General features: G+C 40.4%; 4 protein-coding genes across 12 annotated transcripts in view; 3 read left to right on the forward strand and 1 right to left on the reverse strand.

The window, feature by feature from the left end:
* The window catches only part of LOC146461101 (uncharacterized), a 33,747-nt gene extending 24,596 nt beyond the window's left edge, over positions 1 to 9,151 (forward strand). The window contains exons 1-3 of one of the 4 annotated variants that reach the window (XM_085087380.1): positions 2,436 to 3,003; positions 6,559 to 6,623; positions 8,443 to 9,151. In XM_085087380.1, the coding sequence (XP_084943506.1) occupies positions 8,452 to 8,802 (351 nt within the window). In that variant the 5' untranslated portion in view covers positions 2,436 to 3,003; positions 6,559 to 6,623; positions 8,443 to 8,451 and the 3' untranslated portion in view covers positions 8,803 to 9,151. Of the gene's footprint in view, positions 1 to 2,435; positions 3,004 to 5,882; positions 6,524 to 6,558; positions 6,625 to 8,442 lie in introns of those variants that run through there. The other 3 variants (XM_085087382.1, XM_085087381.1, XM_085087379.1) reach the window with 3 other exon arrangements.
* LOC146461102 (uncharacterized) overlaps positions 1 to 12,953 on the forward strand; it is a 28,626-nt gene extending 15,673 nt beyond the window's left edge. Inside the window, exon 4 of the mRNA XM_085087384.1 lies at positions 12,445 to 12,953. Within this exon, the coding sequence (XP_084943510.1) occupies positions 12,457 to 12,936 (480 nt within the window). The 5' untranslated portion in view covers positions 12,445 to 12,456 and the 3' untranslated portion in view covers positions 12,937 to 12,953. The remainder of the gene's footprint in view (positions 1 to 12,444) is intronic.
* LOC146461103 (uncharacterized) overlaps positions 1 to 18,537 on the forward strand; it is a 32,802-nt gene extending 14,265 nt beyond the window's left edge. For 2 of the 6 annotated variants that reach the window (XM_085087362.1, XM_085087364.1), the window contains 3 exons: positions 15,422 to 15,494; positions 16,589 to 16,648; positions 17,301 to 18,537. In XM_085087362.1, coding sequence (XP_084943488.1) covers positions 17,309 to 17,785 — 477 coding nt within the window. In that variant the 5' untranslated portion in view covers positions 15,422 to 15,494; positions 16,589 to 16,648; positions 17,301 to 17,308 and the 3' untranslated portion in view covers positions 17,786 to 18,537. The other 4 variants (XM_085087363.1, XM_085087366.1, XM_085087367.1 and 1 more) reach the window with 4 other exon arrangements.
* The window catches only part of LOC146461099 (uncharacterized), a 62,646-nt gene that overhangs the window by 34,570 nt on the left and 7,216 nt on the right, over positions 1 to 20,860 (reverse strand). The window contains exon 2 of the mRNA XM_085087335.1: positions 5,034 to 5,372. Within this exon, the coding sequence (XP_084943461.1) occupies positions 5,034 to 5,364 (331 nt within the window). The 5' untranslated portion in view covers positions 5,365 to 5,372. The remainder of the gene's footprint in view (positions 1 to 5,033; positions 5,373 to 20,860) is intronic.

Here is a 20,860-nt window from a genome sequence, read left to right on the forward strand (position 1 = left end):
TTGATCCCAGCGTTTTAAGTTTTAACATTGTGTCCAGTGTCTTCGAATCATTAACTTCTCTCAATTTTTTCTTTTTCTCCTATTTACGTTTTTATTTATTTATTTATTCATTTATTTATTTCAATCCCAGGGAAATAATTCTGAACTTGACTTGTGTGAAGGTGTAAGGGTTCTCTAGTTACGTTCTGTAGCGTGGCAACGGGAGAAGACCTGTGATCATGACAAGAACAATGATGCCGAGGACAATGACAATTGATTCCATAAGCATTAACAAAACGACGAAAAACTTTAGCTTGTCTCAAACTAATCCCGTTGGGTACTTCTCTGAATTTTGGTGGAGTTTTGTTGCTCGGTTCTCCACACACTGGCCCTATTTCAGATCAAAATATGCAAATTTCTTGTACCCTAGAACTGGTCTTTGGAGTCTATACCCGTTTATTTAAAATCTGTACCCATTTTCAGACTTTCAGACGAAAATTGTTAAAATCTATGGGGCATAAAACACTGCTCCACAGTGGAAAGTACCATTCTGATTAATTCACTCAGCGGGATGAATGTTGACATACAGGCTTCAAAGATCGCTCATGACCTGGCAGTGCCCCATCACTGAAACAGACAAAGATTGCCTTAGCAGTCCCATACATAACTCATAGTTTCATAGCACAAGTTCAGTGATCAGTATCTATGAGCTACTTGTAAGAAAGCTTAAAATATTATTGCTATCTCCTGTCTACACAGGTGAAAACGTAGCAACACTTGGAAGTCTATCTTTATCGGGGGGGGGGGGGAGGGGGTGGGTTGGGGGTGCTAAGAGTCTAAGATCTAAACCTTGGTTAGGTATTGCCTGGTTTCTAGGCCTCTCTCTGTCTCTCACCGGCCGTTCGTCTTGGATACCTCACTGAGACGAATTGAATGTGAGGCCCTGGGAGAAAGCCGTACAGGAACTAGGCAAGTTTAGGACAAACATCCTTGATCTTATGATCCTGTTAGGGCTTGCAAAAATACTGAGAATATTTTACAACAACATTTCTTCAACCATACCCTGTTTAGGACAGGATCAGAGCTGATTAGACCCTGTTCAGGAACAGAGGTCAAAAACCACACCCTGTCTAGTGGCACATCTCCATCTAGGCTAAATAAGGGAGTAACCCCACCTCCCTGGTGTCACTACATTTTATTAAAACAATGTGATGAACAGCAAAAGACAGAATGGGAAAAGACTCCAATGGTAAAATACAACTCACTGGTCATGCAACAAACCACAGAAAAATATTGGTATGATACAAAGATATGGCTGCAATGGAAGATGCAAACTATGTACAGTTCAGCAAAAATAATCAACCATACTACCTGCAGTGGAACCTGTATTAAGTGGTCACCCGCGGGAAATGGCTAAGTGACTGCCTATTACAGGTTGACCGCTCAGTACAGGTTTCATAAAATACATGTCAAACATCATAAAAGCAACATTTTCTATAACATTTAATAACTTTGTGTACAGTTCATGCACCAAACCACTCAAAAAATCACTTACCTGGTTAAGAAAGTTCAGAGATAAAATGGTATGTCAAAGGAGAACATGGTATAGTTAAATATGCCAAGATAGTAGTACTGAGTCAGTATTGTAGATCATTAGAAATGCAATTGCCTGGCACAATATTTGTTACCATATTTGAGTGGTTTCCTTTTATAAAGTGACTGTTTAAAACAGGTCAAGACAATAGAAACAGCCCATTAAGACTTAGTAATTTTAGGGTGACTGTGACCCGCTTAATAGATGTGACCATTTGATATAGGTTACTGTAATAAATATAAAGGAGGTAATTTTCAGGAAATTAAAAAAAACTGACCACTTAGTATAGTGCTGTTTAATACAGGTGCGACTGTAATTCTCATTTTCTATATACTTAGATATTTTTATATGTGCTACAGAGAGATGATATCAAGTAGATTGGGGTCTGTAAAAGTAAATGCTACTCTGTTGGGGGTTGAGTTAATGGGTCAAGGTTCTGTGTGTCATTGTTTTTACAATTCTGTGGATCCAATATAAAAAATGCGTTGATCACAGCTTTAAAAGTATATGCTTTATTTTATGAACTTCTGGCACTTTAAGTTGTACCTGCTACCAAATTGCCCATGGTTCCACTGGGCACAAAAATGGCACCTTCTTTTCCAGTTTATTCTAAAACGATTTTTCTGTAGGGCTGATTAGAAACAATGATAATCACACTGGAGTTTGGAAGCACTGACAAAACATTAAACAGCAATAATTACTCAGACTAATGAACTTAATTAAAAAGTAATGAAGTTCCTGCCAAGAGATTTATCTACAATTACGTGGACAAATTGAAATTAATTACTATAGACAAATGCAAAATAGACATGTGCATGTCTCTCTTGTACCCTGAAAAAGAAAACATACATGTAAGACAAACAAAGGGTCAACAAAGGTAAGGTAGCAGAAATCCTTTGTCTTCTTCCACAACCTCAAACTTGTTTCAGTATAATGAATAATCTCTAAGGCTTCTGTTGGGTGTCTAGGAAAACAAAGACCTAGCTGCGACCCATAAAAAAAAGAAGACCTTTAGAACAAAGGGCACTTTCCAAAGTTTTGTCAGAAATGGCTGGCCAGATTGATCATTTCGCAAATGGAAAGCACAAATATTTGGAATGAAAGTTTCTATGCCACTTTTTAGAATTCCTTCAAAACAGCGCACTGTACTTTCAGAATGTGTCGCTTTTTGAAGAATTCCAAGAATCACTTGTTCAAATTAGTACACTCCATTTACGGAATGAGCGGTCTGGCTGGCCAGTTCTGAAAAATGGAAAGAGCCCTAAGACGTAAAGAAAACAGAAAACGAAGAACTCTTCATCTTCACTTCCTATAGGTATTTGTTTTTTAGGTCATTTGATTCTGTAGCCCAACTTATGGTGTAGTAGCCAATTGGCGATCAAAGCTCATGCACATTATGCAACAGTCAGTTCCAAGAGTGCAGTTAATGAGTGAGAATTTATTGTCTTTATATTTGTTGGTGAATTTTTCAACTTTTTTTGTTTTCCTTGTGATTTCTTTACCCTCCCTAAATTCTGTTTGCATTGTTCCAAAAGTCTTGATTATAATAAATATAATAACATTAACTTTATCCTTTAATAGTTGTAAGTCTGGCGTGGCTAGATTAACTCTCGCTAGCTGCAAGCCAGTCTCTTTTGCTTATGTTTTTTTTTTTTCTTGCTGGATTTTTTAATAAACATTGAATAAACATTGACGCAAGTCAACAGTATTGTGAGATTCTCAGTTCTTAGTTTAACACTCCTATAATAGCTTGTGCTTATCCCAGGAGGTTCTTAAGACAATGCATCCGTCAATTCTAGCTGTGCCCATCCCCCCCGCCGGGGCAATAGTGGGGCATTTTCCCACACTGTCCATCCCGGGGAGACTTCCACCCAATAACCCCGGGGCATTTGACCATCTCACTTTTTTTACCCTACAGCATTTGTCGCTTCCTTAATGACAAATTCATCGGCAATTATACAGTAAGTTTCTTATTGAACACGTCTAGATAGGACATAAAATGGGACGCTAGAGCTGTAGAATGACCTATTTTTGCACTAACTATGGGAAGCAGGACCAGCTATGACTTAATTTGGCCTGAATAAGCTTACATTTTTGACATATTTGAGCCACCACCCCAGGGCATTTGAACAACTATTAAATTGTCCCGGCGGTGGGCCATTTGCCAGTTTATTTTCAAAAAATCCTAATTCCGGGGGGTCAGCCCGGGAATGGGGGGATGGGCACTGTTGGAATCAGTTGACTGATGCATAACAATCACAAATTTATGAGGTTGTGTTTTCACTAGGACAATTTTAGCTAGATAAAGTTAGGAAAACCCGGAAATACAGTGAAAACACTTTGTCTAGTGTTTAGCGAGTTAACGGTACCAACTGTTTTCACAAGGAAAAACAACGGGTTTTCTCGCCTTTACGACAGAAAACTCACGCAGAGTTATACTACCTCGCAAGATGGTTGAACTTGTCCCGACAAATACCGCAGCCAATCGCATCGCCTGTAGTGACAGACGCCTGCCAAACAATCGGGCAAAATTATTTTCCAGACGCTCGACTCGTGGTTCTTTCGAAACAAAACCTTGTTTGCTTGTAAACATGGCTGACGAATTGCAAAACACTTCACAATACTTTCGCCGTTTTACAATTCCTCCAGACCCGTTGGATGCTCAGATCTCTCGTCCAGGGCCTTACCTGTTTCATGTATCGGCATGCAGAATCAGCTCCCACATTACGGGCAACCAGCAGTTGAATTGCCAGGATTACAACATTCTGTTGCAGCCTCGGCATTTGCTGAGACATTAATCGCATCCTATGAACGAAACTCCTTCTCTTTTTGCAAAAATATAGCGAGAATCAGTACAAGTGAACTCATTAATTTTTCCTCTCCTGCCATTTTTGAAAGTTGCGCGGATTTGTAATTTGAATTTTCCCAGTTATTAGTGGCTTAAAATTTCCCAGTAAAACAGATGTCATGTTTAACTAGCTAATGTCGGTTTGTAAACAAACATCTAGGAAGAATGTTCAGCTAGTTAATCGGCCTAGTGTAAACACAGCCTGAATCCACAAAATAAAGTTAAAGTTAATATTAATATTCGAGACTTAGAATCGCTTTAGGTGACAGGGCACTTTGAGACTAGGTATCGCCTTTTGAGCTGCGTTTCTGAAAGAGTCAGTTGACGCAGAGTTTACCGCTTCTTGCGGTAAGTTGTTCCATAGTCTGATTGCTCTTGGGAAAAATGAAAAGGAATAGCACAATAAATAAGTGAAAATAGAGATGAAAATTATGAGGCTGTCAAATGTCCGGGGTTAGACTAATGTCCCACCCACGGGATGGACAATGTCAAAAAATGCCCGGCTAATGCGTTAATGCTGCGGTGGGTGGAGGGGGGGGGGGGGGGAATAGAGCACTAGTACTGCTGGTATTACATGTTGACTGATGTATGATCATATCGAGTCCTTTATACCATTAACTGTAGGATCGTCTCCATAAACATCGTCACCAACTTCAGCAGCAGCCATTGCAGCTCTCATTTCCTTGGTTGGCTTAGTAACAGTGTCACTTCTCAAATCGATCACACGAGATTCACTTCGCTTCTCGTTCAAATCGTGCTGTCCGCTCTCGTACATGCTGGAGAAGTGTCTTCGTTGAATAGCGAGCTTTTCGTATTTCCCCCACGCATTTCGTGTAAATCGAGGAATGTTTAAAAACTTTGTCATTGTGGCGAACAAGGGAAGTGTCCTCCCTCTAAAATTATAGCTTATCAAGCCCTTCACGGGAACTTCAAATAACTGCATCTCTCCACCTGCCGGCAAAAACAGGCAGGCGTTCCAAAATGAACGAGCAAGCCTTGGAGAGAAATTAAAAGGTGAGCTTTTGTCACGCATTAATAACACTCCTCGCGCGTGATGCAGACATTCACTGCGAACTATTAAAACATGTACATGGAGCTGATGGAGTAGTTTTAAGAATTTCAGTTCAGTTTTTCGTTCTTATTTGCGCAAATTTGCGGTATTGTTACCTGCGGCAAGCTCTCTAACCGATCATTACAGTGATCCTATGTAAAACAAATTATAGCTAAGAGGGGGCTGGTGTTTAAAATTCTTTAAAAGGCACAGTGAAAAAACATACCCCCCCCCCCCCCAACAAAACAATGACAAATACATAGCAAATTACTCCTCCCAAATGTAGAAAAAGTTTTTAATCGAACAAGCAAGCTAGCCAGTCTTGCCGTTGTTTCCTTCAATTCCCACTTTATCAAAATAAAAACTGACCGGGAACTTTTTGCTACACCAGCATGTTGAAATTGGGAAATTTGCATAATTTCATAGTGTTGACCTCAATGATATTTTTGAGAAGGGGAATACCCCTTACGTCTACGTCCAATCAGATGTTGGAAGCTCAGAAAGGGTAGATCTCATTGGTCAGAAAAAGGGAAAGCTATGACGTCAGGAAACGCATTAACAAAGCGTATATAAACAACTCTGAAAGCGCGGTAAATTCAAATCGTGTCACTGCCGTACGAAGGATATTTCAAGAATTGCTGGTGAGTTTTTGTCCTCTTTTCTTTGACATGTTATTAGTCCCCGGCAATTCCTTTTCTCAGGCAAATTTTAAAGGATGGTTTCTTGTTTAGAGGTCTCGGTGTTGATAATCGAGGCTACACCGTAGAGAGCGAAATCGGCGCAGCAAAAGGTTTCAAAAACATCGCGAAGTTTTTGAAATCTTCGCTATATATTGCGCGGGCAATCCTGCCGTTTTAATATTGTCTTTGATTTCTGGATCTCCAAGGTCGTGGAAGCCCAAAGTACAAATATCTCCTTACAACAGACAGCAGAGCAACCGAACCTTTGAGAGGTTTCATAGTGATCAACAATTCTAAAATATATTTGCACCGTATATCGTTCACAATGGACGAAATCACGATGTGAACCAGCTTGAGCTCTGGGGTCACAGGTGAGTTTCTAACTTGGCTGGTTGTTTTCTTTCAGTGCCTTCTCTAGTAGTTCAATTCTGAAGAGCGAGTCGATTGTGCTCTGCAAATTCTGTTTCAAAGGTAAGACCCTTAACTTTGCCTTTAATACAAGTCACGCGACGCGATTTGTCATACTGTCTGACTTCATGGCCTATGACTTGCTTGCCCGCCGTTTTGTTATGCTTCTGTCTGAAACAAAAGCGCGAATCTTAAATAAAACTTCTCCCTCAGAATTCCTAGAATAGAATTCAATGTTGAAATAACCTCATTTCTGCGGCAGCATTTTCGATTCCTTCACCCCCCCTACTCAAAAGACGAGGCGTCCTTTATGAAGACGGGGTTGATAAACGAGACGAGTAAAAAAACTACACCGTAGAGGGCGAAATCGGCGCAGCAAAAGGTTTAAATAACATCGCGAATTTTTTTGAAATCTTCACTGTATATTGCGCGGGCAATCCTGCCAAGAAAAGGCGTCTTTTATGATGTTTATAATATCACAAACGTTTAAGCATCGTGATCGAAAATATGAATGTGCTCCGTTGGCTTTAGCATTGCTTAAAATTTACACCGATATGATGTAATTTATCAGAGCTCGATTATGGTGCTCGTTTCCTTTCACGGATTAAAGTTGTATGCCTAGACTCCTAGAAATTCAAATTGTATCAAAGCCCTTTTCCCCTCCATAATCCGGCCAATCGATTGATATGTACGTTCCGTCAATATACCCCAAAGTGGAGTTACGATGGAATACATATAATTACAGATCCAACTAGCCTAGTAGCCTCCTGGTGGTTCCAATTTGATAAGAACAAATGTTTTCATGCATTCTATGTCCACAGAAGTCGATACTAGTTAATAGTAGGGAAAGGTATTTTCATCAATGTTATGGTAACTTGATGATTTTTATAGACGACTGAACACACGGTTTAACTTTTCTCGGAATATGCCCGAGTCCCAATATTGGCTTTCTTAGAAAGCGTCACACAAGACTGGACCAAATTCCTGAGTACCCAGGCCCCATTTGGGAGCACGGACACTTTGCAGCGCTCGAAACTTCAACACCCGCCGAGCTTTTGAACTTTTAAGATTGGCCTGTTCAAATTCCTGCTTTCAGGACCAAAAAAGCTGTTCAAATTCGCTACCTTTACGTGTTCAAATGTTTTTCCTGAAGGGCAATTTTTTAACGTCAATCAATAGCTTGCGAGCGCAGATATGTTAATCAGTGTAACCTTCCAGAACTTTTTTTGACTGACCCCTTAGAGTGAACCATTCACTCACAGCGGCGAACTCCTGCCCTCTAAAAACTCCTCAATTCCCACAAACCAGGAAAAAATGCGAAGTGTATTCCTGCAGACCTGCATAAAATAAATCGGTTCAAATTTCCCACTCCTCTCCTCCCAAAGAACAAATTCAGTGCCCACTCCCCTGCCCCCAGTGGTAATGTTGAAGTCATTCGAATTACTCTGCACATCACTCACGTTTCACTGAAGACAACTCACCAGTAGCTGTCACTCCATTGGCAATTTGGCTGTGCGCATGTGTACGGTTCTGCACAAACCATGGTGATGTGTTTTTGTGACCCTTGGATATGAAAAGGTCCGCATCTAGATCCCATTCTAACTGACGCTTCTTCTCCCAGGTCTACCATGATTGAGCAAAATTTATTGTTTTGAGGTATGTAATTCAGCGTGAAAAGAAAATGGCATAATCTATCAAGATCACCCTCAGAACAAGAAGAATGGACAAAATTTTCTGGGAAAACTGCATTCTCGATCGTCCCCAGAGCCCCCACGGATTTTAAAATTGGCGAGTCAAAAGATCGTAGGCTCTGGGAACATGAGATGATGGGAAAACTGTTTTGCGTCCTTTTTAAAGTAATTCTTTTCGTTTCTTTATGCAGGTTTGAACTATGGTATCGAATATTTGCAAGAGGCTTCTCAGAAAGAAGTGGCGGGAATATGACGTTAACGAGATTCCTCATATCGAGGGAATTTATGTTATTGGGGTCGTTCATCACTCCACGGACACAGAGATTGTGTACGTTGGACGCTCAAACGATGTCCACCGAAGGATGGTGGAACACAAACGAAAGGATTTGGCCATCGACCATTTTGAGCAAGAAAAGTTTGAAGAAAATGGGGGAAAAGATTTAAGAGTCAAATGGATAGAGGAGAACGACGAGGAAACGAAGGAACATGAATACATAGAGTGTATTGCGCAGAAAGAAGGGCGCTGGCCAAGATTCAACATTAGGGGATGAAGAAATATTGGACCACACGGAATGAGAGTAAAGTATAGGAACCGAACGTTGAATGCGTAAAGTAGAATTAAGAACTTTTCCTGTTGCCTTTTACAGTTATTGTATCGTTTATTGTTTCCTAAATATCGCAGAATGAAACGGAAATAGTAACAAGTTTTATAATTTTTTCGATATGGCTAATTTTTCGTGCGCGCAGGAAAACGTCGCTAGTTCAATCAAATTAATCAGATTTAGCTATTTACATGAAGAAACGATATGTTACTTTCAGCTTTTCAGTGAACTGTCTTTTGTTTCACGGGTTTTAGTTGTTCTTTCACCAGTAAAAAAAACAACGCAGTGAACAAAACAATATGATTTATTTTGATTAATTTGACTACAGGCCAAGTAATACGGACAATATTTTCTTTAAACTTATCGCGGAAAAGTGTTGCGTTGCAAGTTGCGATTGTTTGTTGTCCGTGTATCCACCTCCGTGCAAAACAAATTGTCGTGTAACAAAAAAATGTTTCCCCTATTACTTGGCTTTACCTTCTCATGGCGATCTATTATGCCGAGGAAAAAAACGAGCTCAACTTCACTTGAGTCGTTAAGTTCACTTCTTGCAAAGTATTCTTGAATTTTTGTTGGCATGGATTCGAAAATAGAAACCCTTTTTCTCCGATCAGGCTCCTCCTCATTCCCAGTTCTACGGTGCAAAATGACTTTGGAAGTGGATTCAACCGTTGCCAAGATGCCATCATTCCAGTCAATCACAGAACCGCCAATGCAATAGAAAGTAGGCTTTGTTTTGGTAATGACCTCGTAAGGTCAAAAATTCCTATAGGCCCGGCGATTGCTAGGGCGAAAAGAAAACCTAATTGGAATAATCTGTCACACGGCTAACTTGCAAATATGGAAGTTAAATGCGCAATCTTCTTACGAGCTGGTCAATATGAACGGCAACGACTACCTACCAAGCGTTTGTAAGGAGCACTGAAAAACTCAAAATGGCGGCGGTTGAGGAGCTGTTGAATCGGAGAAAATCAGGGATTATAGGAAGAAGAAAGACATGAAAGACGCAGGACAATATATCAGACGGTAAGTTGATAATTTTGATTTAAATTTCGATAAAATACTGCTTTTTGCTTTGCTGGAAACCTGTGGAAACTAGTCTGCTCGAGTTCTCGAACCCTGGTTTGCATCGCTCATGCTTAACACAGCTTGGATGTCCGCTTCTTACAGGTTCGGATAAATTGTAGAACTACACCACTTCAATGAAATGGGTCCCCCCAATCCCAATTTCATGATGTTATTAACAGGGTATATCAAATCATGAATATACTTAAATTATTTCTAACCATACTGAGAACAAAAAAATGAAATTATTCCTCTTAGCAGCGGGACACCCAACCGTTCATTTCGGTGAAATTCTGAGTGATTAAGTCGTAAAGAAAATCTGCTCTTTTCTTCAGTAACATGTTAGCTCAAAATTTCGCAACACTTGAAAACAAATTCCTTTTCGTTTTGGAAGGGGCAAAATATCTCGTCAAAAACAGAGGCGACAAAAGACTAGCTAGCAAGCATTTTCGTAAAACCACAAGCAAACACCCGACGATGGACTCTCTTGATTAAAATTCCATTTCCTAAAACTTTCTGCAACTTAAATTGTCATCTAAAGCATGCGAACCGATCAATCGTGTTTTAGGCTACTTTAAAAGGTAGAAAAAAATATGGAAACACAGCAGACAGCATCTTAAATATTTGGCTGCAATGATCGCGTTGGGTGATCCAATCGTATACGACTTACAGCTTGCTCGCCTTGCATGGCTGTCATTTTGATAGCCTGCGTGGCAGGCGCTAGAGAGGGGAAGGGGGAAGGGAAATCGGGCGCGCGTGACGCGAGAGGAAAAGGAAAAGGAAGGCTTCCTTTTCCTTTTCCTCTCGCGTCACGCGCGCCCGATTTCCTTTCTCCCTTTCCCTTTCTATTATTTTGATAAAGTACCATTAAAATAGGCTTATCGGACAACGAACAAAGGTCGAACCATATGATGCGCTTGATATTACTGAACTGGGAAAAAACCCTTATTTACTTGATCGACTGACACAATAGGATTCTAAGAAATACCGGAAATTGCATCACTAAGGGAATTTCCCATGTTGGTCTTCTTGGTGGCCATCCAATCAGATTATAGAAGCGTCGGTAAATATGTTAAAGAGTACTTCTGATTGGTCAGGAAAACTGACCACCAAGAATAACTTGATGACGTCTATGAGTTTTACTTGCATCAGAAGCGGGAAGTTCGAACGACGAACGTTATTTTGCGTTAGACATATCTCCTGTGCTACCTTGCTGACATAAAATTCGAAAAGGGTAGGTTGTTTCCCTATTCTTTCTTCTTTCATTTTTACTAATTAAGTAAATGCGAGCGGCCTATAATCGAAGTTCGCGAAATTGCGAAATCGATGCCTCATGGAAAGCACGCGGTCTCGCGCTATATTAGGCTAAGATCTGAGCTAAAACCTTTTAAAAACCTTTTTTATTTCTCCCACGATCTCCAGGAAAGAAAGACCGAAGAAGAAAATTTAAACGGATTTGTTTGCGATTTAAAGTTGAACCTTCTATACCAGAAGAACAAATTTAAAACAATGTTGATGAAAATACGAAAGCGACTTTACCAAAATATCATGATCCTCTTGAAAATACTTGTGAGTTGTTTCATCTGGAATTTAATCTAACTAACATGGAGGAGATTGAACACTAACGAGCTTATGAACTTGATTTCTTTTAGATCAAGATCTCGAAGACTAACTGACGGTAAACAAAGATTTGTTGTATTTTTGTCGAAGGTAAGGACAACAGTTTCTCAGTTCACCGAATGCCTGTTAAGTATCGTGGCGCATAACCGGTCATGACGGGCTTCACAATTTCTCCAAATATCCGTACGAGGTAACGTGTAGGCAGTCCTGTACATCTTACACAATTTAATAGGAGATCATGAATCCATGTTCGTTTTCTGTTGGGAAGAACCGTTTCGTTCAAGTCACTCTTGACTGACCGGCGTTAGAAACGGTTCAACCGTTTTATTTTGAGCGTTGAAAAACAGCACATGATTGACGCTCGAAATTCGGTGCAAAACCGATAACTATAATCTGGCTATCACTTGCAATCTTGTCCGTCAAAACCGATGCTTTCATACCTCACACCATCGTGCCTCTGATGATGTAAATTTGATGGGAAGCTTTGCGTTGTGTTTCCACGAACTCTCAATAAAGAAGTCGTATAAAATCACCAAGCTCAACGACTGGGAGTTATCTGAGTGGTTTTTATAAATTTTAAAAAAATTATAGCTTCTAGTGTAAAACACAATGCTAATGAATTGCTTTTGCTCCCAGATAACTACAATTTGGCTATCGCTTGCAATCTTGTCACTTAAAACTGATGCTTTTATAACTTGCACCCATGCATGCACCTGAGATGCAAATTTGATGGAAGTTTTCTTAGAAATCGGTTATTAGAGCGTGGCGTTTCCACGAACTCTCAGTAAAAGGAGTCACGTAATCTCCAAGCTCAACGACAACATCACAACATTATCAGAGTGATATAGAATTTATAGTTTCTACTGAGTGGAGGACGTAACGCTAATGAATTGCTTTCGCCCCAAGATATCGGCGGAGATGAGTACACAAATTTGCAATGAACTTTGGAAGAAGAAGTGGCAAAAGTATGATGTTTCTTCTGTTCCCAAAATACCAGGTATTTATGCGATCGGTAAAAAAGTGGGAAGGAAGCCTACTACTAAGTACCAATACGTCGAGAGAGCAGAGAATATCAAGAAAAGACTGCAACAGCATAAGTCTGGAAAGAAGCAGGCAATCGACAAAAGAATAGCCGCGAAATTTAAACGGAATAAAGGGACAGATCTTCGCATCAAGTATGTGCATGAAAACAGGCACAGATCGAAAGAAGCCGAGTATATGGATTGCATCGCTGCAAAGGCTGGTTATCGTCCAATGTTGAACAAACGCAGAGGTGACGGAGGTGGAGGGAAAGCACGACCGTCCCAATCGCGTTCATTGGTTGGCCTTCCCAATGAGAGCGTGATGAAGGCATATTATTTCGCAGCCTCACTGTTTTTTGAAGCTTTTTGCGGCTAGTAGCCGGCTTGACTAAATTTGACCTCTATTGACCACCATTACTGAAAAAAAAAGGAAAAAAAAAAACAGATTGGTATAATAAAATGCTTAGTTTAGGATATTGTATTGCTGCAATTAATACCCGTGTACTTGTTGATGAAATAAAAAGCGTTTGAGGTCGTTATTCTGTCAGGTTCTACTAGAATTTCACGTTCTATTACTTAGTCCTTTAATTTACTGCATGCTTTTACTTAATTTCACTGCCTTTGTTATCTGGCTTCTTAAAACAGAAAACACTCAGTGTTGTTTGATCCCAACGTTTTAAGCTTTAACATTGTGTCCGGTGTCTTCAAATCACTAACTTCTCTCATGATACCGATGACAATGACAATCGATTCCCTAAAGCATTAACAAAACGACAAACCACAAGAAACAAATCTAGTTTGTCACAAACTAATCCCGTCGGGTACTTCTCAGAAGTTTTGATGGGTTGTGTTGCTCTGTTCCCCAAACACTGGCCCTATTTCAGATCAAAATATGTAAATTTCTTGTACCCCTTTTCAGACCTGGTCTTTGGAATCTATTCCCCTTTTCTTTAAAATCCATACCCATTTTCAGACTCTCAGACGAAAAATGTTTAAACTCTATACCCATGTTAAGACCAAACCGCCTCAAAAGCCATAGCCTTTGCAGTGGTGCTCTTGCCAAAAGTTGTCCAATGAACTGGTTTAACTACATTCCGGCCTGCCTACAACGTTATAAATACGACAATTAGTGCAAAATAGACATGTACATTTTTCTCTTGTTTGCCGACTAAAAACAAAGGAAATCCTTGGCCTCCCCTCCCCCTCACTCAAAGTTGTATTGCTGTAATAAATCATCACCAAGACCTCTCCCTCGTGGGGAGGAGGTGTGGGGGGCATTAAACACTGCTCCACAGTGGAAAGTACCATTCTGATTAATTCCCTCAGCAGGATGAATGTTGCCATACAGGCTTCAAAGATCGCTCATGACCCGTACAGGGCGCCATCACTGAAACAGATCAAGATTGCCTTAATACATAACTCATAGTTTTATAGCACAACTAAAGTGATCACTATCTATGAGCTACTACCCTGTTGGATTACTTGTAAGAAAGCTTAAAATATTATTGCTTGGGGCCCACACAGGTGAACATGTAGCAACACTGTTTAAGCAAAATGGTAGTCAATCTGTATAAGGGGGAGGGGAGTGGGTTGGGGTAGGGTGGAGTGAGGGTGCTGAGAGTCTAAAACCTAGACCTTGGTTAGGACTTGCCTAGTTCCTACGCCTCTCTCTGTTTTTCATCTTGGTCAATCTTTTACGGGGCACGTGGTACGAGCGAAAAAGCGAGGCCTTACCCCGGCCATTCGCCTCGGATACATCACCGAAACGAATTGACCATGAGGGCCTGGGAGAAAGCTGTACAGGGACTATGCAAGGTTAGGACAAAAACTCTCAGAATCCCTTCCCTGTGCAGGACAACATCCTTGATTTTATGACCCAGTTTAGGCTTGCTATATACTGAAAAAGAATATTTCACAACAACAATCCTGCAACCATACCCTGTTTAGGACAGGATCAGAGCTGATCAGACCCTGCTCAGGAGCAGTCAGAGGCCAAAAACCATACCCTGTCTAGTGGCACATCTCCATCTAGGCTAAATACATGTAAGGGAGTATAACCCCCCTCCCTGGTGTCACTACATACATCCTGATACAAATGTTTAAATTCCCTTTTAGCGATGAATGATTTCACGTTAAATAGTAGTCACAGTGGCATTTTAAAATTACTCACTGGCAAATTCCACAAATTCCGTAGATTAAATGGGAAAAAATACTGTTTGCATTTTATGTATAAGCTGTGATAATTGCATCGTTTTTGGTCCGCTTTTTGAGTCTGAGGACAAACTCATTGACTGAACATTTTTTCCAAGTGAAAATAAATAAAATGTTAACTTCTTTCAAAGCCACTAGTACACACACAGCTACACTCCTTTACCTTAAGCTATCCTCTTAAGCGTTTTTCTCTTCCAGTACATCCACAAAAGAACTGCGGTCTTTCTTCTGTAGTAGATCTATAATACTGCGCTTGTACTATTTTAAACGTTTTAAGACTTCCTTTCGTCTCGATTAACTAGCTTTAGTGCGGAGTGTCAGAGTATGCCTTATGTCCAATTGTTTTTACAGCGTGTAGAGCTGTGAGAATGCTGTAAAACGAGCAGTGGAACGAGCGACAAGTAAAATATCATGTTTTTAGTATCTCTGTTAAAATGAACGAATGCGTATATTTATAAAACAAAAGTTAAACTCAGCGAACGCAGGAAACGAAGTGTGACTACGATTATTAACTTGTCTATGCTATTCATATATCACTTGTGCATAAGACAGTCTAACCTGGTTTGGCTGTCCAGAGTTCCTGCCTCAAGACTGGTCAGCGATCGATCAGATTTCAATTCAAATAAGTGCGGAAACTTGTTTCCTTTCAGAAATCGGAAGGTTTGTCAGCCATTTGCATCTTTACAGCAAAGATCAGTAATTCAAAGTCTCAGTGTTGTGAAGGTAAGAGACTTATATACATCCTTTGCTAGTCCTTTTGATTTGTATCGATAAGATCGGTCCATAGTCATATCCCAGTGTCTCATCCCGAGCCGATTTACTGTTTTAAGAGAGACGTGGGTACATGTATTTTCGTAAAACATGTACCGCAGTGACTGGTTGTCAACAAGGGACTATATGCATTATGAATTCTCCGCACGCCAGTGATATCTCTGAGAAAAAACCCTTATTTACAAGAGGATTCTAAGAAATGCCGGAAATTGCATCACCAACGGAAATTGATAAGAAAAATGTGACAGTTTTGAAGGCCATTCAATCAAATTTTAGAAGTATCAATAAAACAAGCCAAAGAGTAATTCAGCTTGCGAGAAAGCTCTCCGTTTTGGTCAGCCGAGAGAAAGCTCTCCGTTTAGGTCAGCCGCGAAGGATAGCGAGAGCGGCGAGCGAAGCGAGCCACGAGAAGAACCTAAAAGAGAGCTTGCTCGCACACTAAGAGTAATTCTGATTGGTCAGAAAAACGGGAACACCCAAAATAACTTAATGACGTAGTGGCGTCTATATATAATTAGCATCAGAAGCGGCAAGTTCGAACGACGAACGCCGTTATTTCGTGAGACAAAGAGAAAGCGCTGTTGTTTCTACAATTTTCTACCCTGCTTGCATAAAATTTGAAAGAGGTAGGTCATTAACTTATTCTTTCTTCTTTCATTTCTAACTAATTAAGTAAATTCGAGCGGCATAATCGAACTAAATGAAGCCTTAATGTACGAAATTAATTGGTCAGGCGCTATCGATGGTTTGCAACTGAAAGCGCGCCTCGCGTGGTAAGCTAAAACCTTTCTCCCAAGATCTTCGGGAAAAGAGAGACCGAAGAAGAAAACTTATAATAAACGGATTTGTTTCCGATTTAAGGTTGAACCTGGCTTCTATACCAGAACAACTAATGTAAAACAATGTTGATCAGAAAATACGAAAGCGACTGCACCATAATACCACGATTTCTTGAAAATATTTATTGATTTGGTTCAGCTGAACTTAATCTAAATAACATGGAGGAGTTTCAACACTAACGAACTTATCAACTTGATCTCTTTCAGATCCACATCTCGAAGACTGACGCAAAAGACAAGACTTGTTGTATTTTCAGTTTGTCGAAGGTAAGGACAGCAGTTTGTTCACCCAATGCCTGTTAAGTATCGCGGCGCATAACCCGCCAGTCAGGATAGATGACGGGCTCCATAATTTCTCCATATATCTGTACGAGGTAAAGTGTCGGCAGTCCTGTCTATCTTACACAATTTAATAGGAAATCATGAATCCATGCTCGTTTTTTGTTGGGAAGAACCGTTTCATTCTAGTCAGTTGACAGTCCTATTTTAACTTTTATTGAACGGCGCGGCGTTAGAAACGTTTCAACCGAGTCCACTGTCGGTTGAAAAACACGTTTTTAACGCTCGAAATGCGGTGTAAAACCGACAACTACAATTTGGCTATCGCTTGCAATCTTGTCAGTCAAAACTGATGCTTTTATACCTTGCACCCATTGCGCCTGAGATGCAAATTTGATGGAAGTTTTCTTAGAAATCGGTTCTTAGAGCGTGCCGCGTTTCCACGAACTCTCAATAAAAGGAGTCACGTAATCACCTACCCTGCGAGCAGAGGCTCTTCGATCTTCCTAGATAAGTCGACTTCCCGACTTATCTAGGAAGATCGAAGGGCCTCTGCTCGCAGAGTGATTAATCAGAGTGCTTAACAATTTATATGGTTTCTAGGGTAGAAGATGATGCTCATGAATTGCTTTACCTCTAGATACCGAGATGAGAAGATCTAGACGGCAAATTTGCGATAAACTGTGCAAGATGAAGTGGCAGAAGTATGATGTTTCCACTGTACCCCGCCGAATGCCAGGCATTTATTCAATTGGTGACGGGAAGCCTACTAAGTACCAATACGTCGGGAGAGCTGAGAATATCAAGAAAAGATTGCAACAGCATAAGTCTGGAAAGAAGCAGGCAATCGACAAAAGAATAACCGCGAAAATTAAACGAGATAAAGGGACAGATCTTCGCATCAAGTATGTCAATGAAAAAAAGCACAAAGAGAAAGAAGCCGCGTATATCGACTGCATCACTGCAAAGGCTGGTTATCGTCCAATGTTGAACAAACGCAGAGGTGACGGAGGCGGAGGGAAAGCACGATCATCCCAATCGCGTTCACTGGTTAACCGTCCCAGTAAGAGCGTGATGGAGGCATACTATTATCTCGTCTCAATCTGTGAAGCTTTGTACGGCTAGCGCTAGTAGCCGGCTTGACTAATTTGACCTCAAACTGCTTCAGTTCGCTATAACTCGTTATTACTGATTTCCTTTTCAGTGAATAATTTATAAGACTTCTTGTAGGGAAGACCATGACACTTGCCAAAACTGGATTATGTCATTGTGATAGTTAACTTTCTTAGGATAAATTGTTAAAACCGTTTAGCACGATATATAACATCGTTTTCTTCGTATCCAGACTCGAGAGTCGACGAAAAACAGTAAGAATTTTTTTGGAACTTTGATTGGTGTATGCTTAGTTTTAGACATTTTATTGCTTCAATAACCTTGAATTTGTTAATGGAATAAACAGCTTTTGAGGTCGTTGTTCTGTGAGTTTTATTAGAGTTTCACATTTTGTTATACAGTCCTTTCCTTAACGCGTTTGTTAAAAGATAATTTTATAGCCTTTGTCATCGTTCTTTTAACGGAAAACGCTTAAAAGTTAAAGCTGATTTCCTAAACCTTTCTTGCAACCTAAATGTTATGCTAAAGCATGCGAATAGATCAATCTGCTTACACAAATATGTCTTTAATAAAGGGGTAGAAATTAATAAGACAGCATTTGGCTGCAATGTTCTCGTTGGGCGGCCCTAGAATCTTAGCTGTAGACCTTTTAAACCTTGGTCTCCTGGAACGTAAGTGTGGAAAACTTTCTCAACTGAAATTGCTATCAGACAACTAACAACCAACCACATGATACGCTTGATATCTCTGAGAAAAAAACCATTGTTTACAAGAGGATTCCAAGAAATGCCGGAAATTGCATCACCAAGGGAAACTGATAAGGAAAATGTGACAGTTTTGAAGGCCATCCAATCAAATTTTAGAAGTATCAGTAAACAAGCCAAAGGGTAATTCAGCTTGCGAGAAAGCTCTCCGTTTAAGTCAGCCGCGGAAGGATAGCGAGAGCGGCGAGCGAAGCGAGTCACGAGAGGACCTAAAAGAGAGCTTGCTCGCACACTAAGAGTAATTCTGATTGGTCAGAAAAACGGGAACACCCAAAATAACTTAATGACGTAGTGGCGTCCACATATAATTAGCATCAGAAGCAGCAAGTTCGAACGACGAACGTTAGTTCGTCAGACGGAGAGGAAGCGCTGTTGTTTCTACAATTTTCTACCCTGCTTGCAAAAAATTTGAAAAAGGTAGGTTTTTTCCTTATTCTTTCTTCTTTTATTTCTCTTTCGAGGGGCCATCGAACTGAAGTGAAGCCTTAATGTAGGAAATTAATTGGCGCAATCGATGGTTTGCAATTCAGTGAAAAAGCGCCTCGCGTAGTAGGCTAAAACCTTTCTCTCAAGATCTCCGGGAAAGAGAGACCGAAGAAGAAAACTTGGACGGATTTGTTTCCTATTTAAGGTTGAACCTGGCTTCTATACCAGAACGAAAGTTGTATTGCTATAATAAATCATCACCGAGATCTCTCCCTCGTAGGGAGGACGGTGGGGGGGCATTAAACACTGCTCCACAGTGGAAAGTACCATTCTGATTAACTCCCTCAGCAGGATGAATGTTCCCATACACCCTTCAAAGATCGCTTATGGGTTTCATTTTTTGAAGATGTTTGAACGTAAACTGCTTTGTGACTCCTGGATGAGATTAACTGTCTCACAATTTCAGCAGAATGTCTGTAATAGACAATAAAGGTGTCATCAGTTACTTACATTGGTTTTTCTCGTGCACCAACAATCCAGCATTTGCCAACTTGGGTACCACGTGCGTAGTTATTGATAATCCATAACACTAACAAAATCTTAATTGGACCAGCTTGTTCAGTCTGAACTGGTAAAGTGTTGGTCTCATTGTTCCGTTTTCAGTTTAAAACAAAACAAACAAACAAACAAACAAACAAAACAAAACCGCGAGGAACTCAGCAATATTTTCGCAGCCGAGTACAGACCCCACTCTACCTGCAGCTTCATTAACTATTCATGAGATAATTAAACAAGAAAGATCAGTGCAGTGAAGAGGGCCGGTTTGGAAAAAACTAACTAAATTCATAAATCCCCCAAACGTGCAGTAGCAAAGGTCATATTCATGCATCTAAAGCTTATGCTTATGCTTATGCTCATCGAGTCCTAACCATTTACTTTAGGATCCTCTCCATAAACATCGTCACCAACTTCAGCAGCAGCCATTGCAGCTCTCATTTCCTTGGTTGGCTTAGTAACAGTGTCACCTCTCAAATCGATCACACGAGATTCACTTCGCTTCTTGTTCAAATCGTGCTGTCCACTTTCGTACATGCCGCTAGAGAAGTGACATCGCCGTTGATTTGCGAGCTTTCCGTATTTCCCCCACGCATTTCAGGTAAACCGAGGGCTGCTTAAAACCTTTGTCATGGTAGCTAAGAGGGAGAGTTGTCCTCCCTCTGAAACTATGGCTTAAAAAGCCGTTTACGGGAACTTCAAATAACCTCATCTTTCCACCGAGTGGTAAAAACAGGGAGGCCGTTCAAAATGAACGTGTAGGACTTGGGGAAGAGCATGAAGCCTTCCTTGGTCATGCTGCGCGAAATTGAAAAATGATTTAAAATTACAAGTCATTTTACTATAGCTGTTTTTGAGTATGTTTCGTGACATTACTGTGCAGCTAAATTAGTACAGCTAAATTAGTACAGTGATGAAAATGCTTGTAAATATATACCCCCCCCCCCCTCCCCCCATATAGTGGAGTCAAGAAAAGTTTACTAAGTTTCACTGGGCAATAAAATCGCTTTTGAAAAAAGTGAGCGGGAACATAAATCTGCCTCATTAGCATGTTGAATGGATTACATCATTTAAACTTGCATCATTCTAAGTTGTGCTGACGGACAGCGCTTTCGAATGGATATTTGAGGGGAAAAACCCAAAAGCAACAGACCAAGAAATTGCACCATATGTTCAGTCATTAGTGTGGCTGACGTCCAATCAGATGCGAGAAGAAGCTCATTAAGAGTAGATCTGCTTGGAAAAACCCCATTCTCGTCCCCAGAGCCTTCTGGAAAACCCCCTAAAAATATGAAAATATATATGACGTCATTGAACCCTATATAGACAATCTCTGACTTGG

Source organism: Pavona decussata, unplaced genomic scaffold (assembly GCF_977016875.1).
Source record: "Pavona decussata unplaced genomic scaffold, jaPavDecu1.1 SCAFFOLD_202, whole genome shotgun sequence".
Classification (NCBI taxonomy): domain Eukaryota; kingdom Metazoa; phylum Cnidaria; class Anthozoa; order Scleractinia; family Agariciidae; genus Pavona; species Pavona decussata.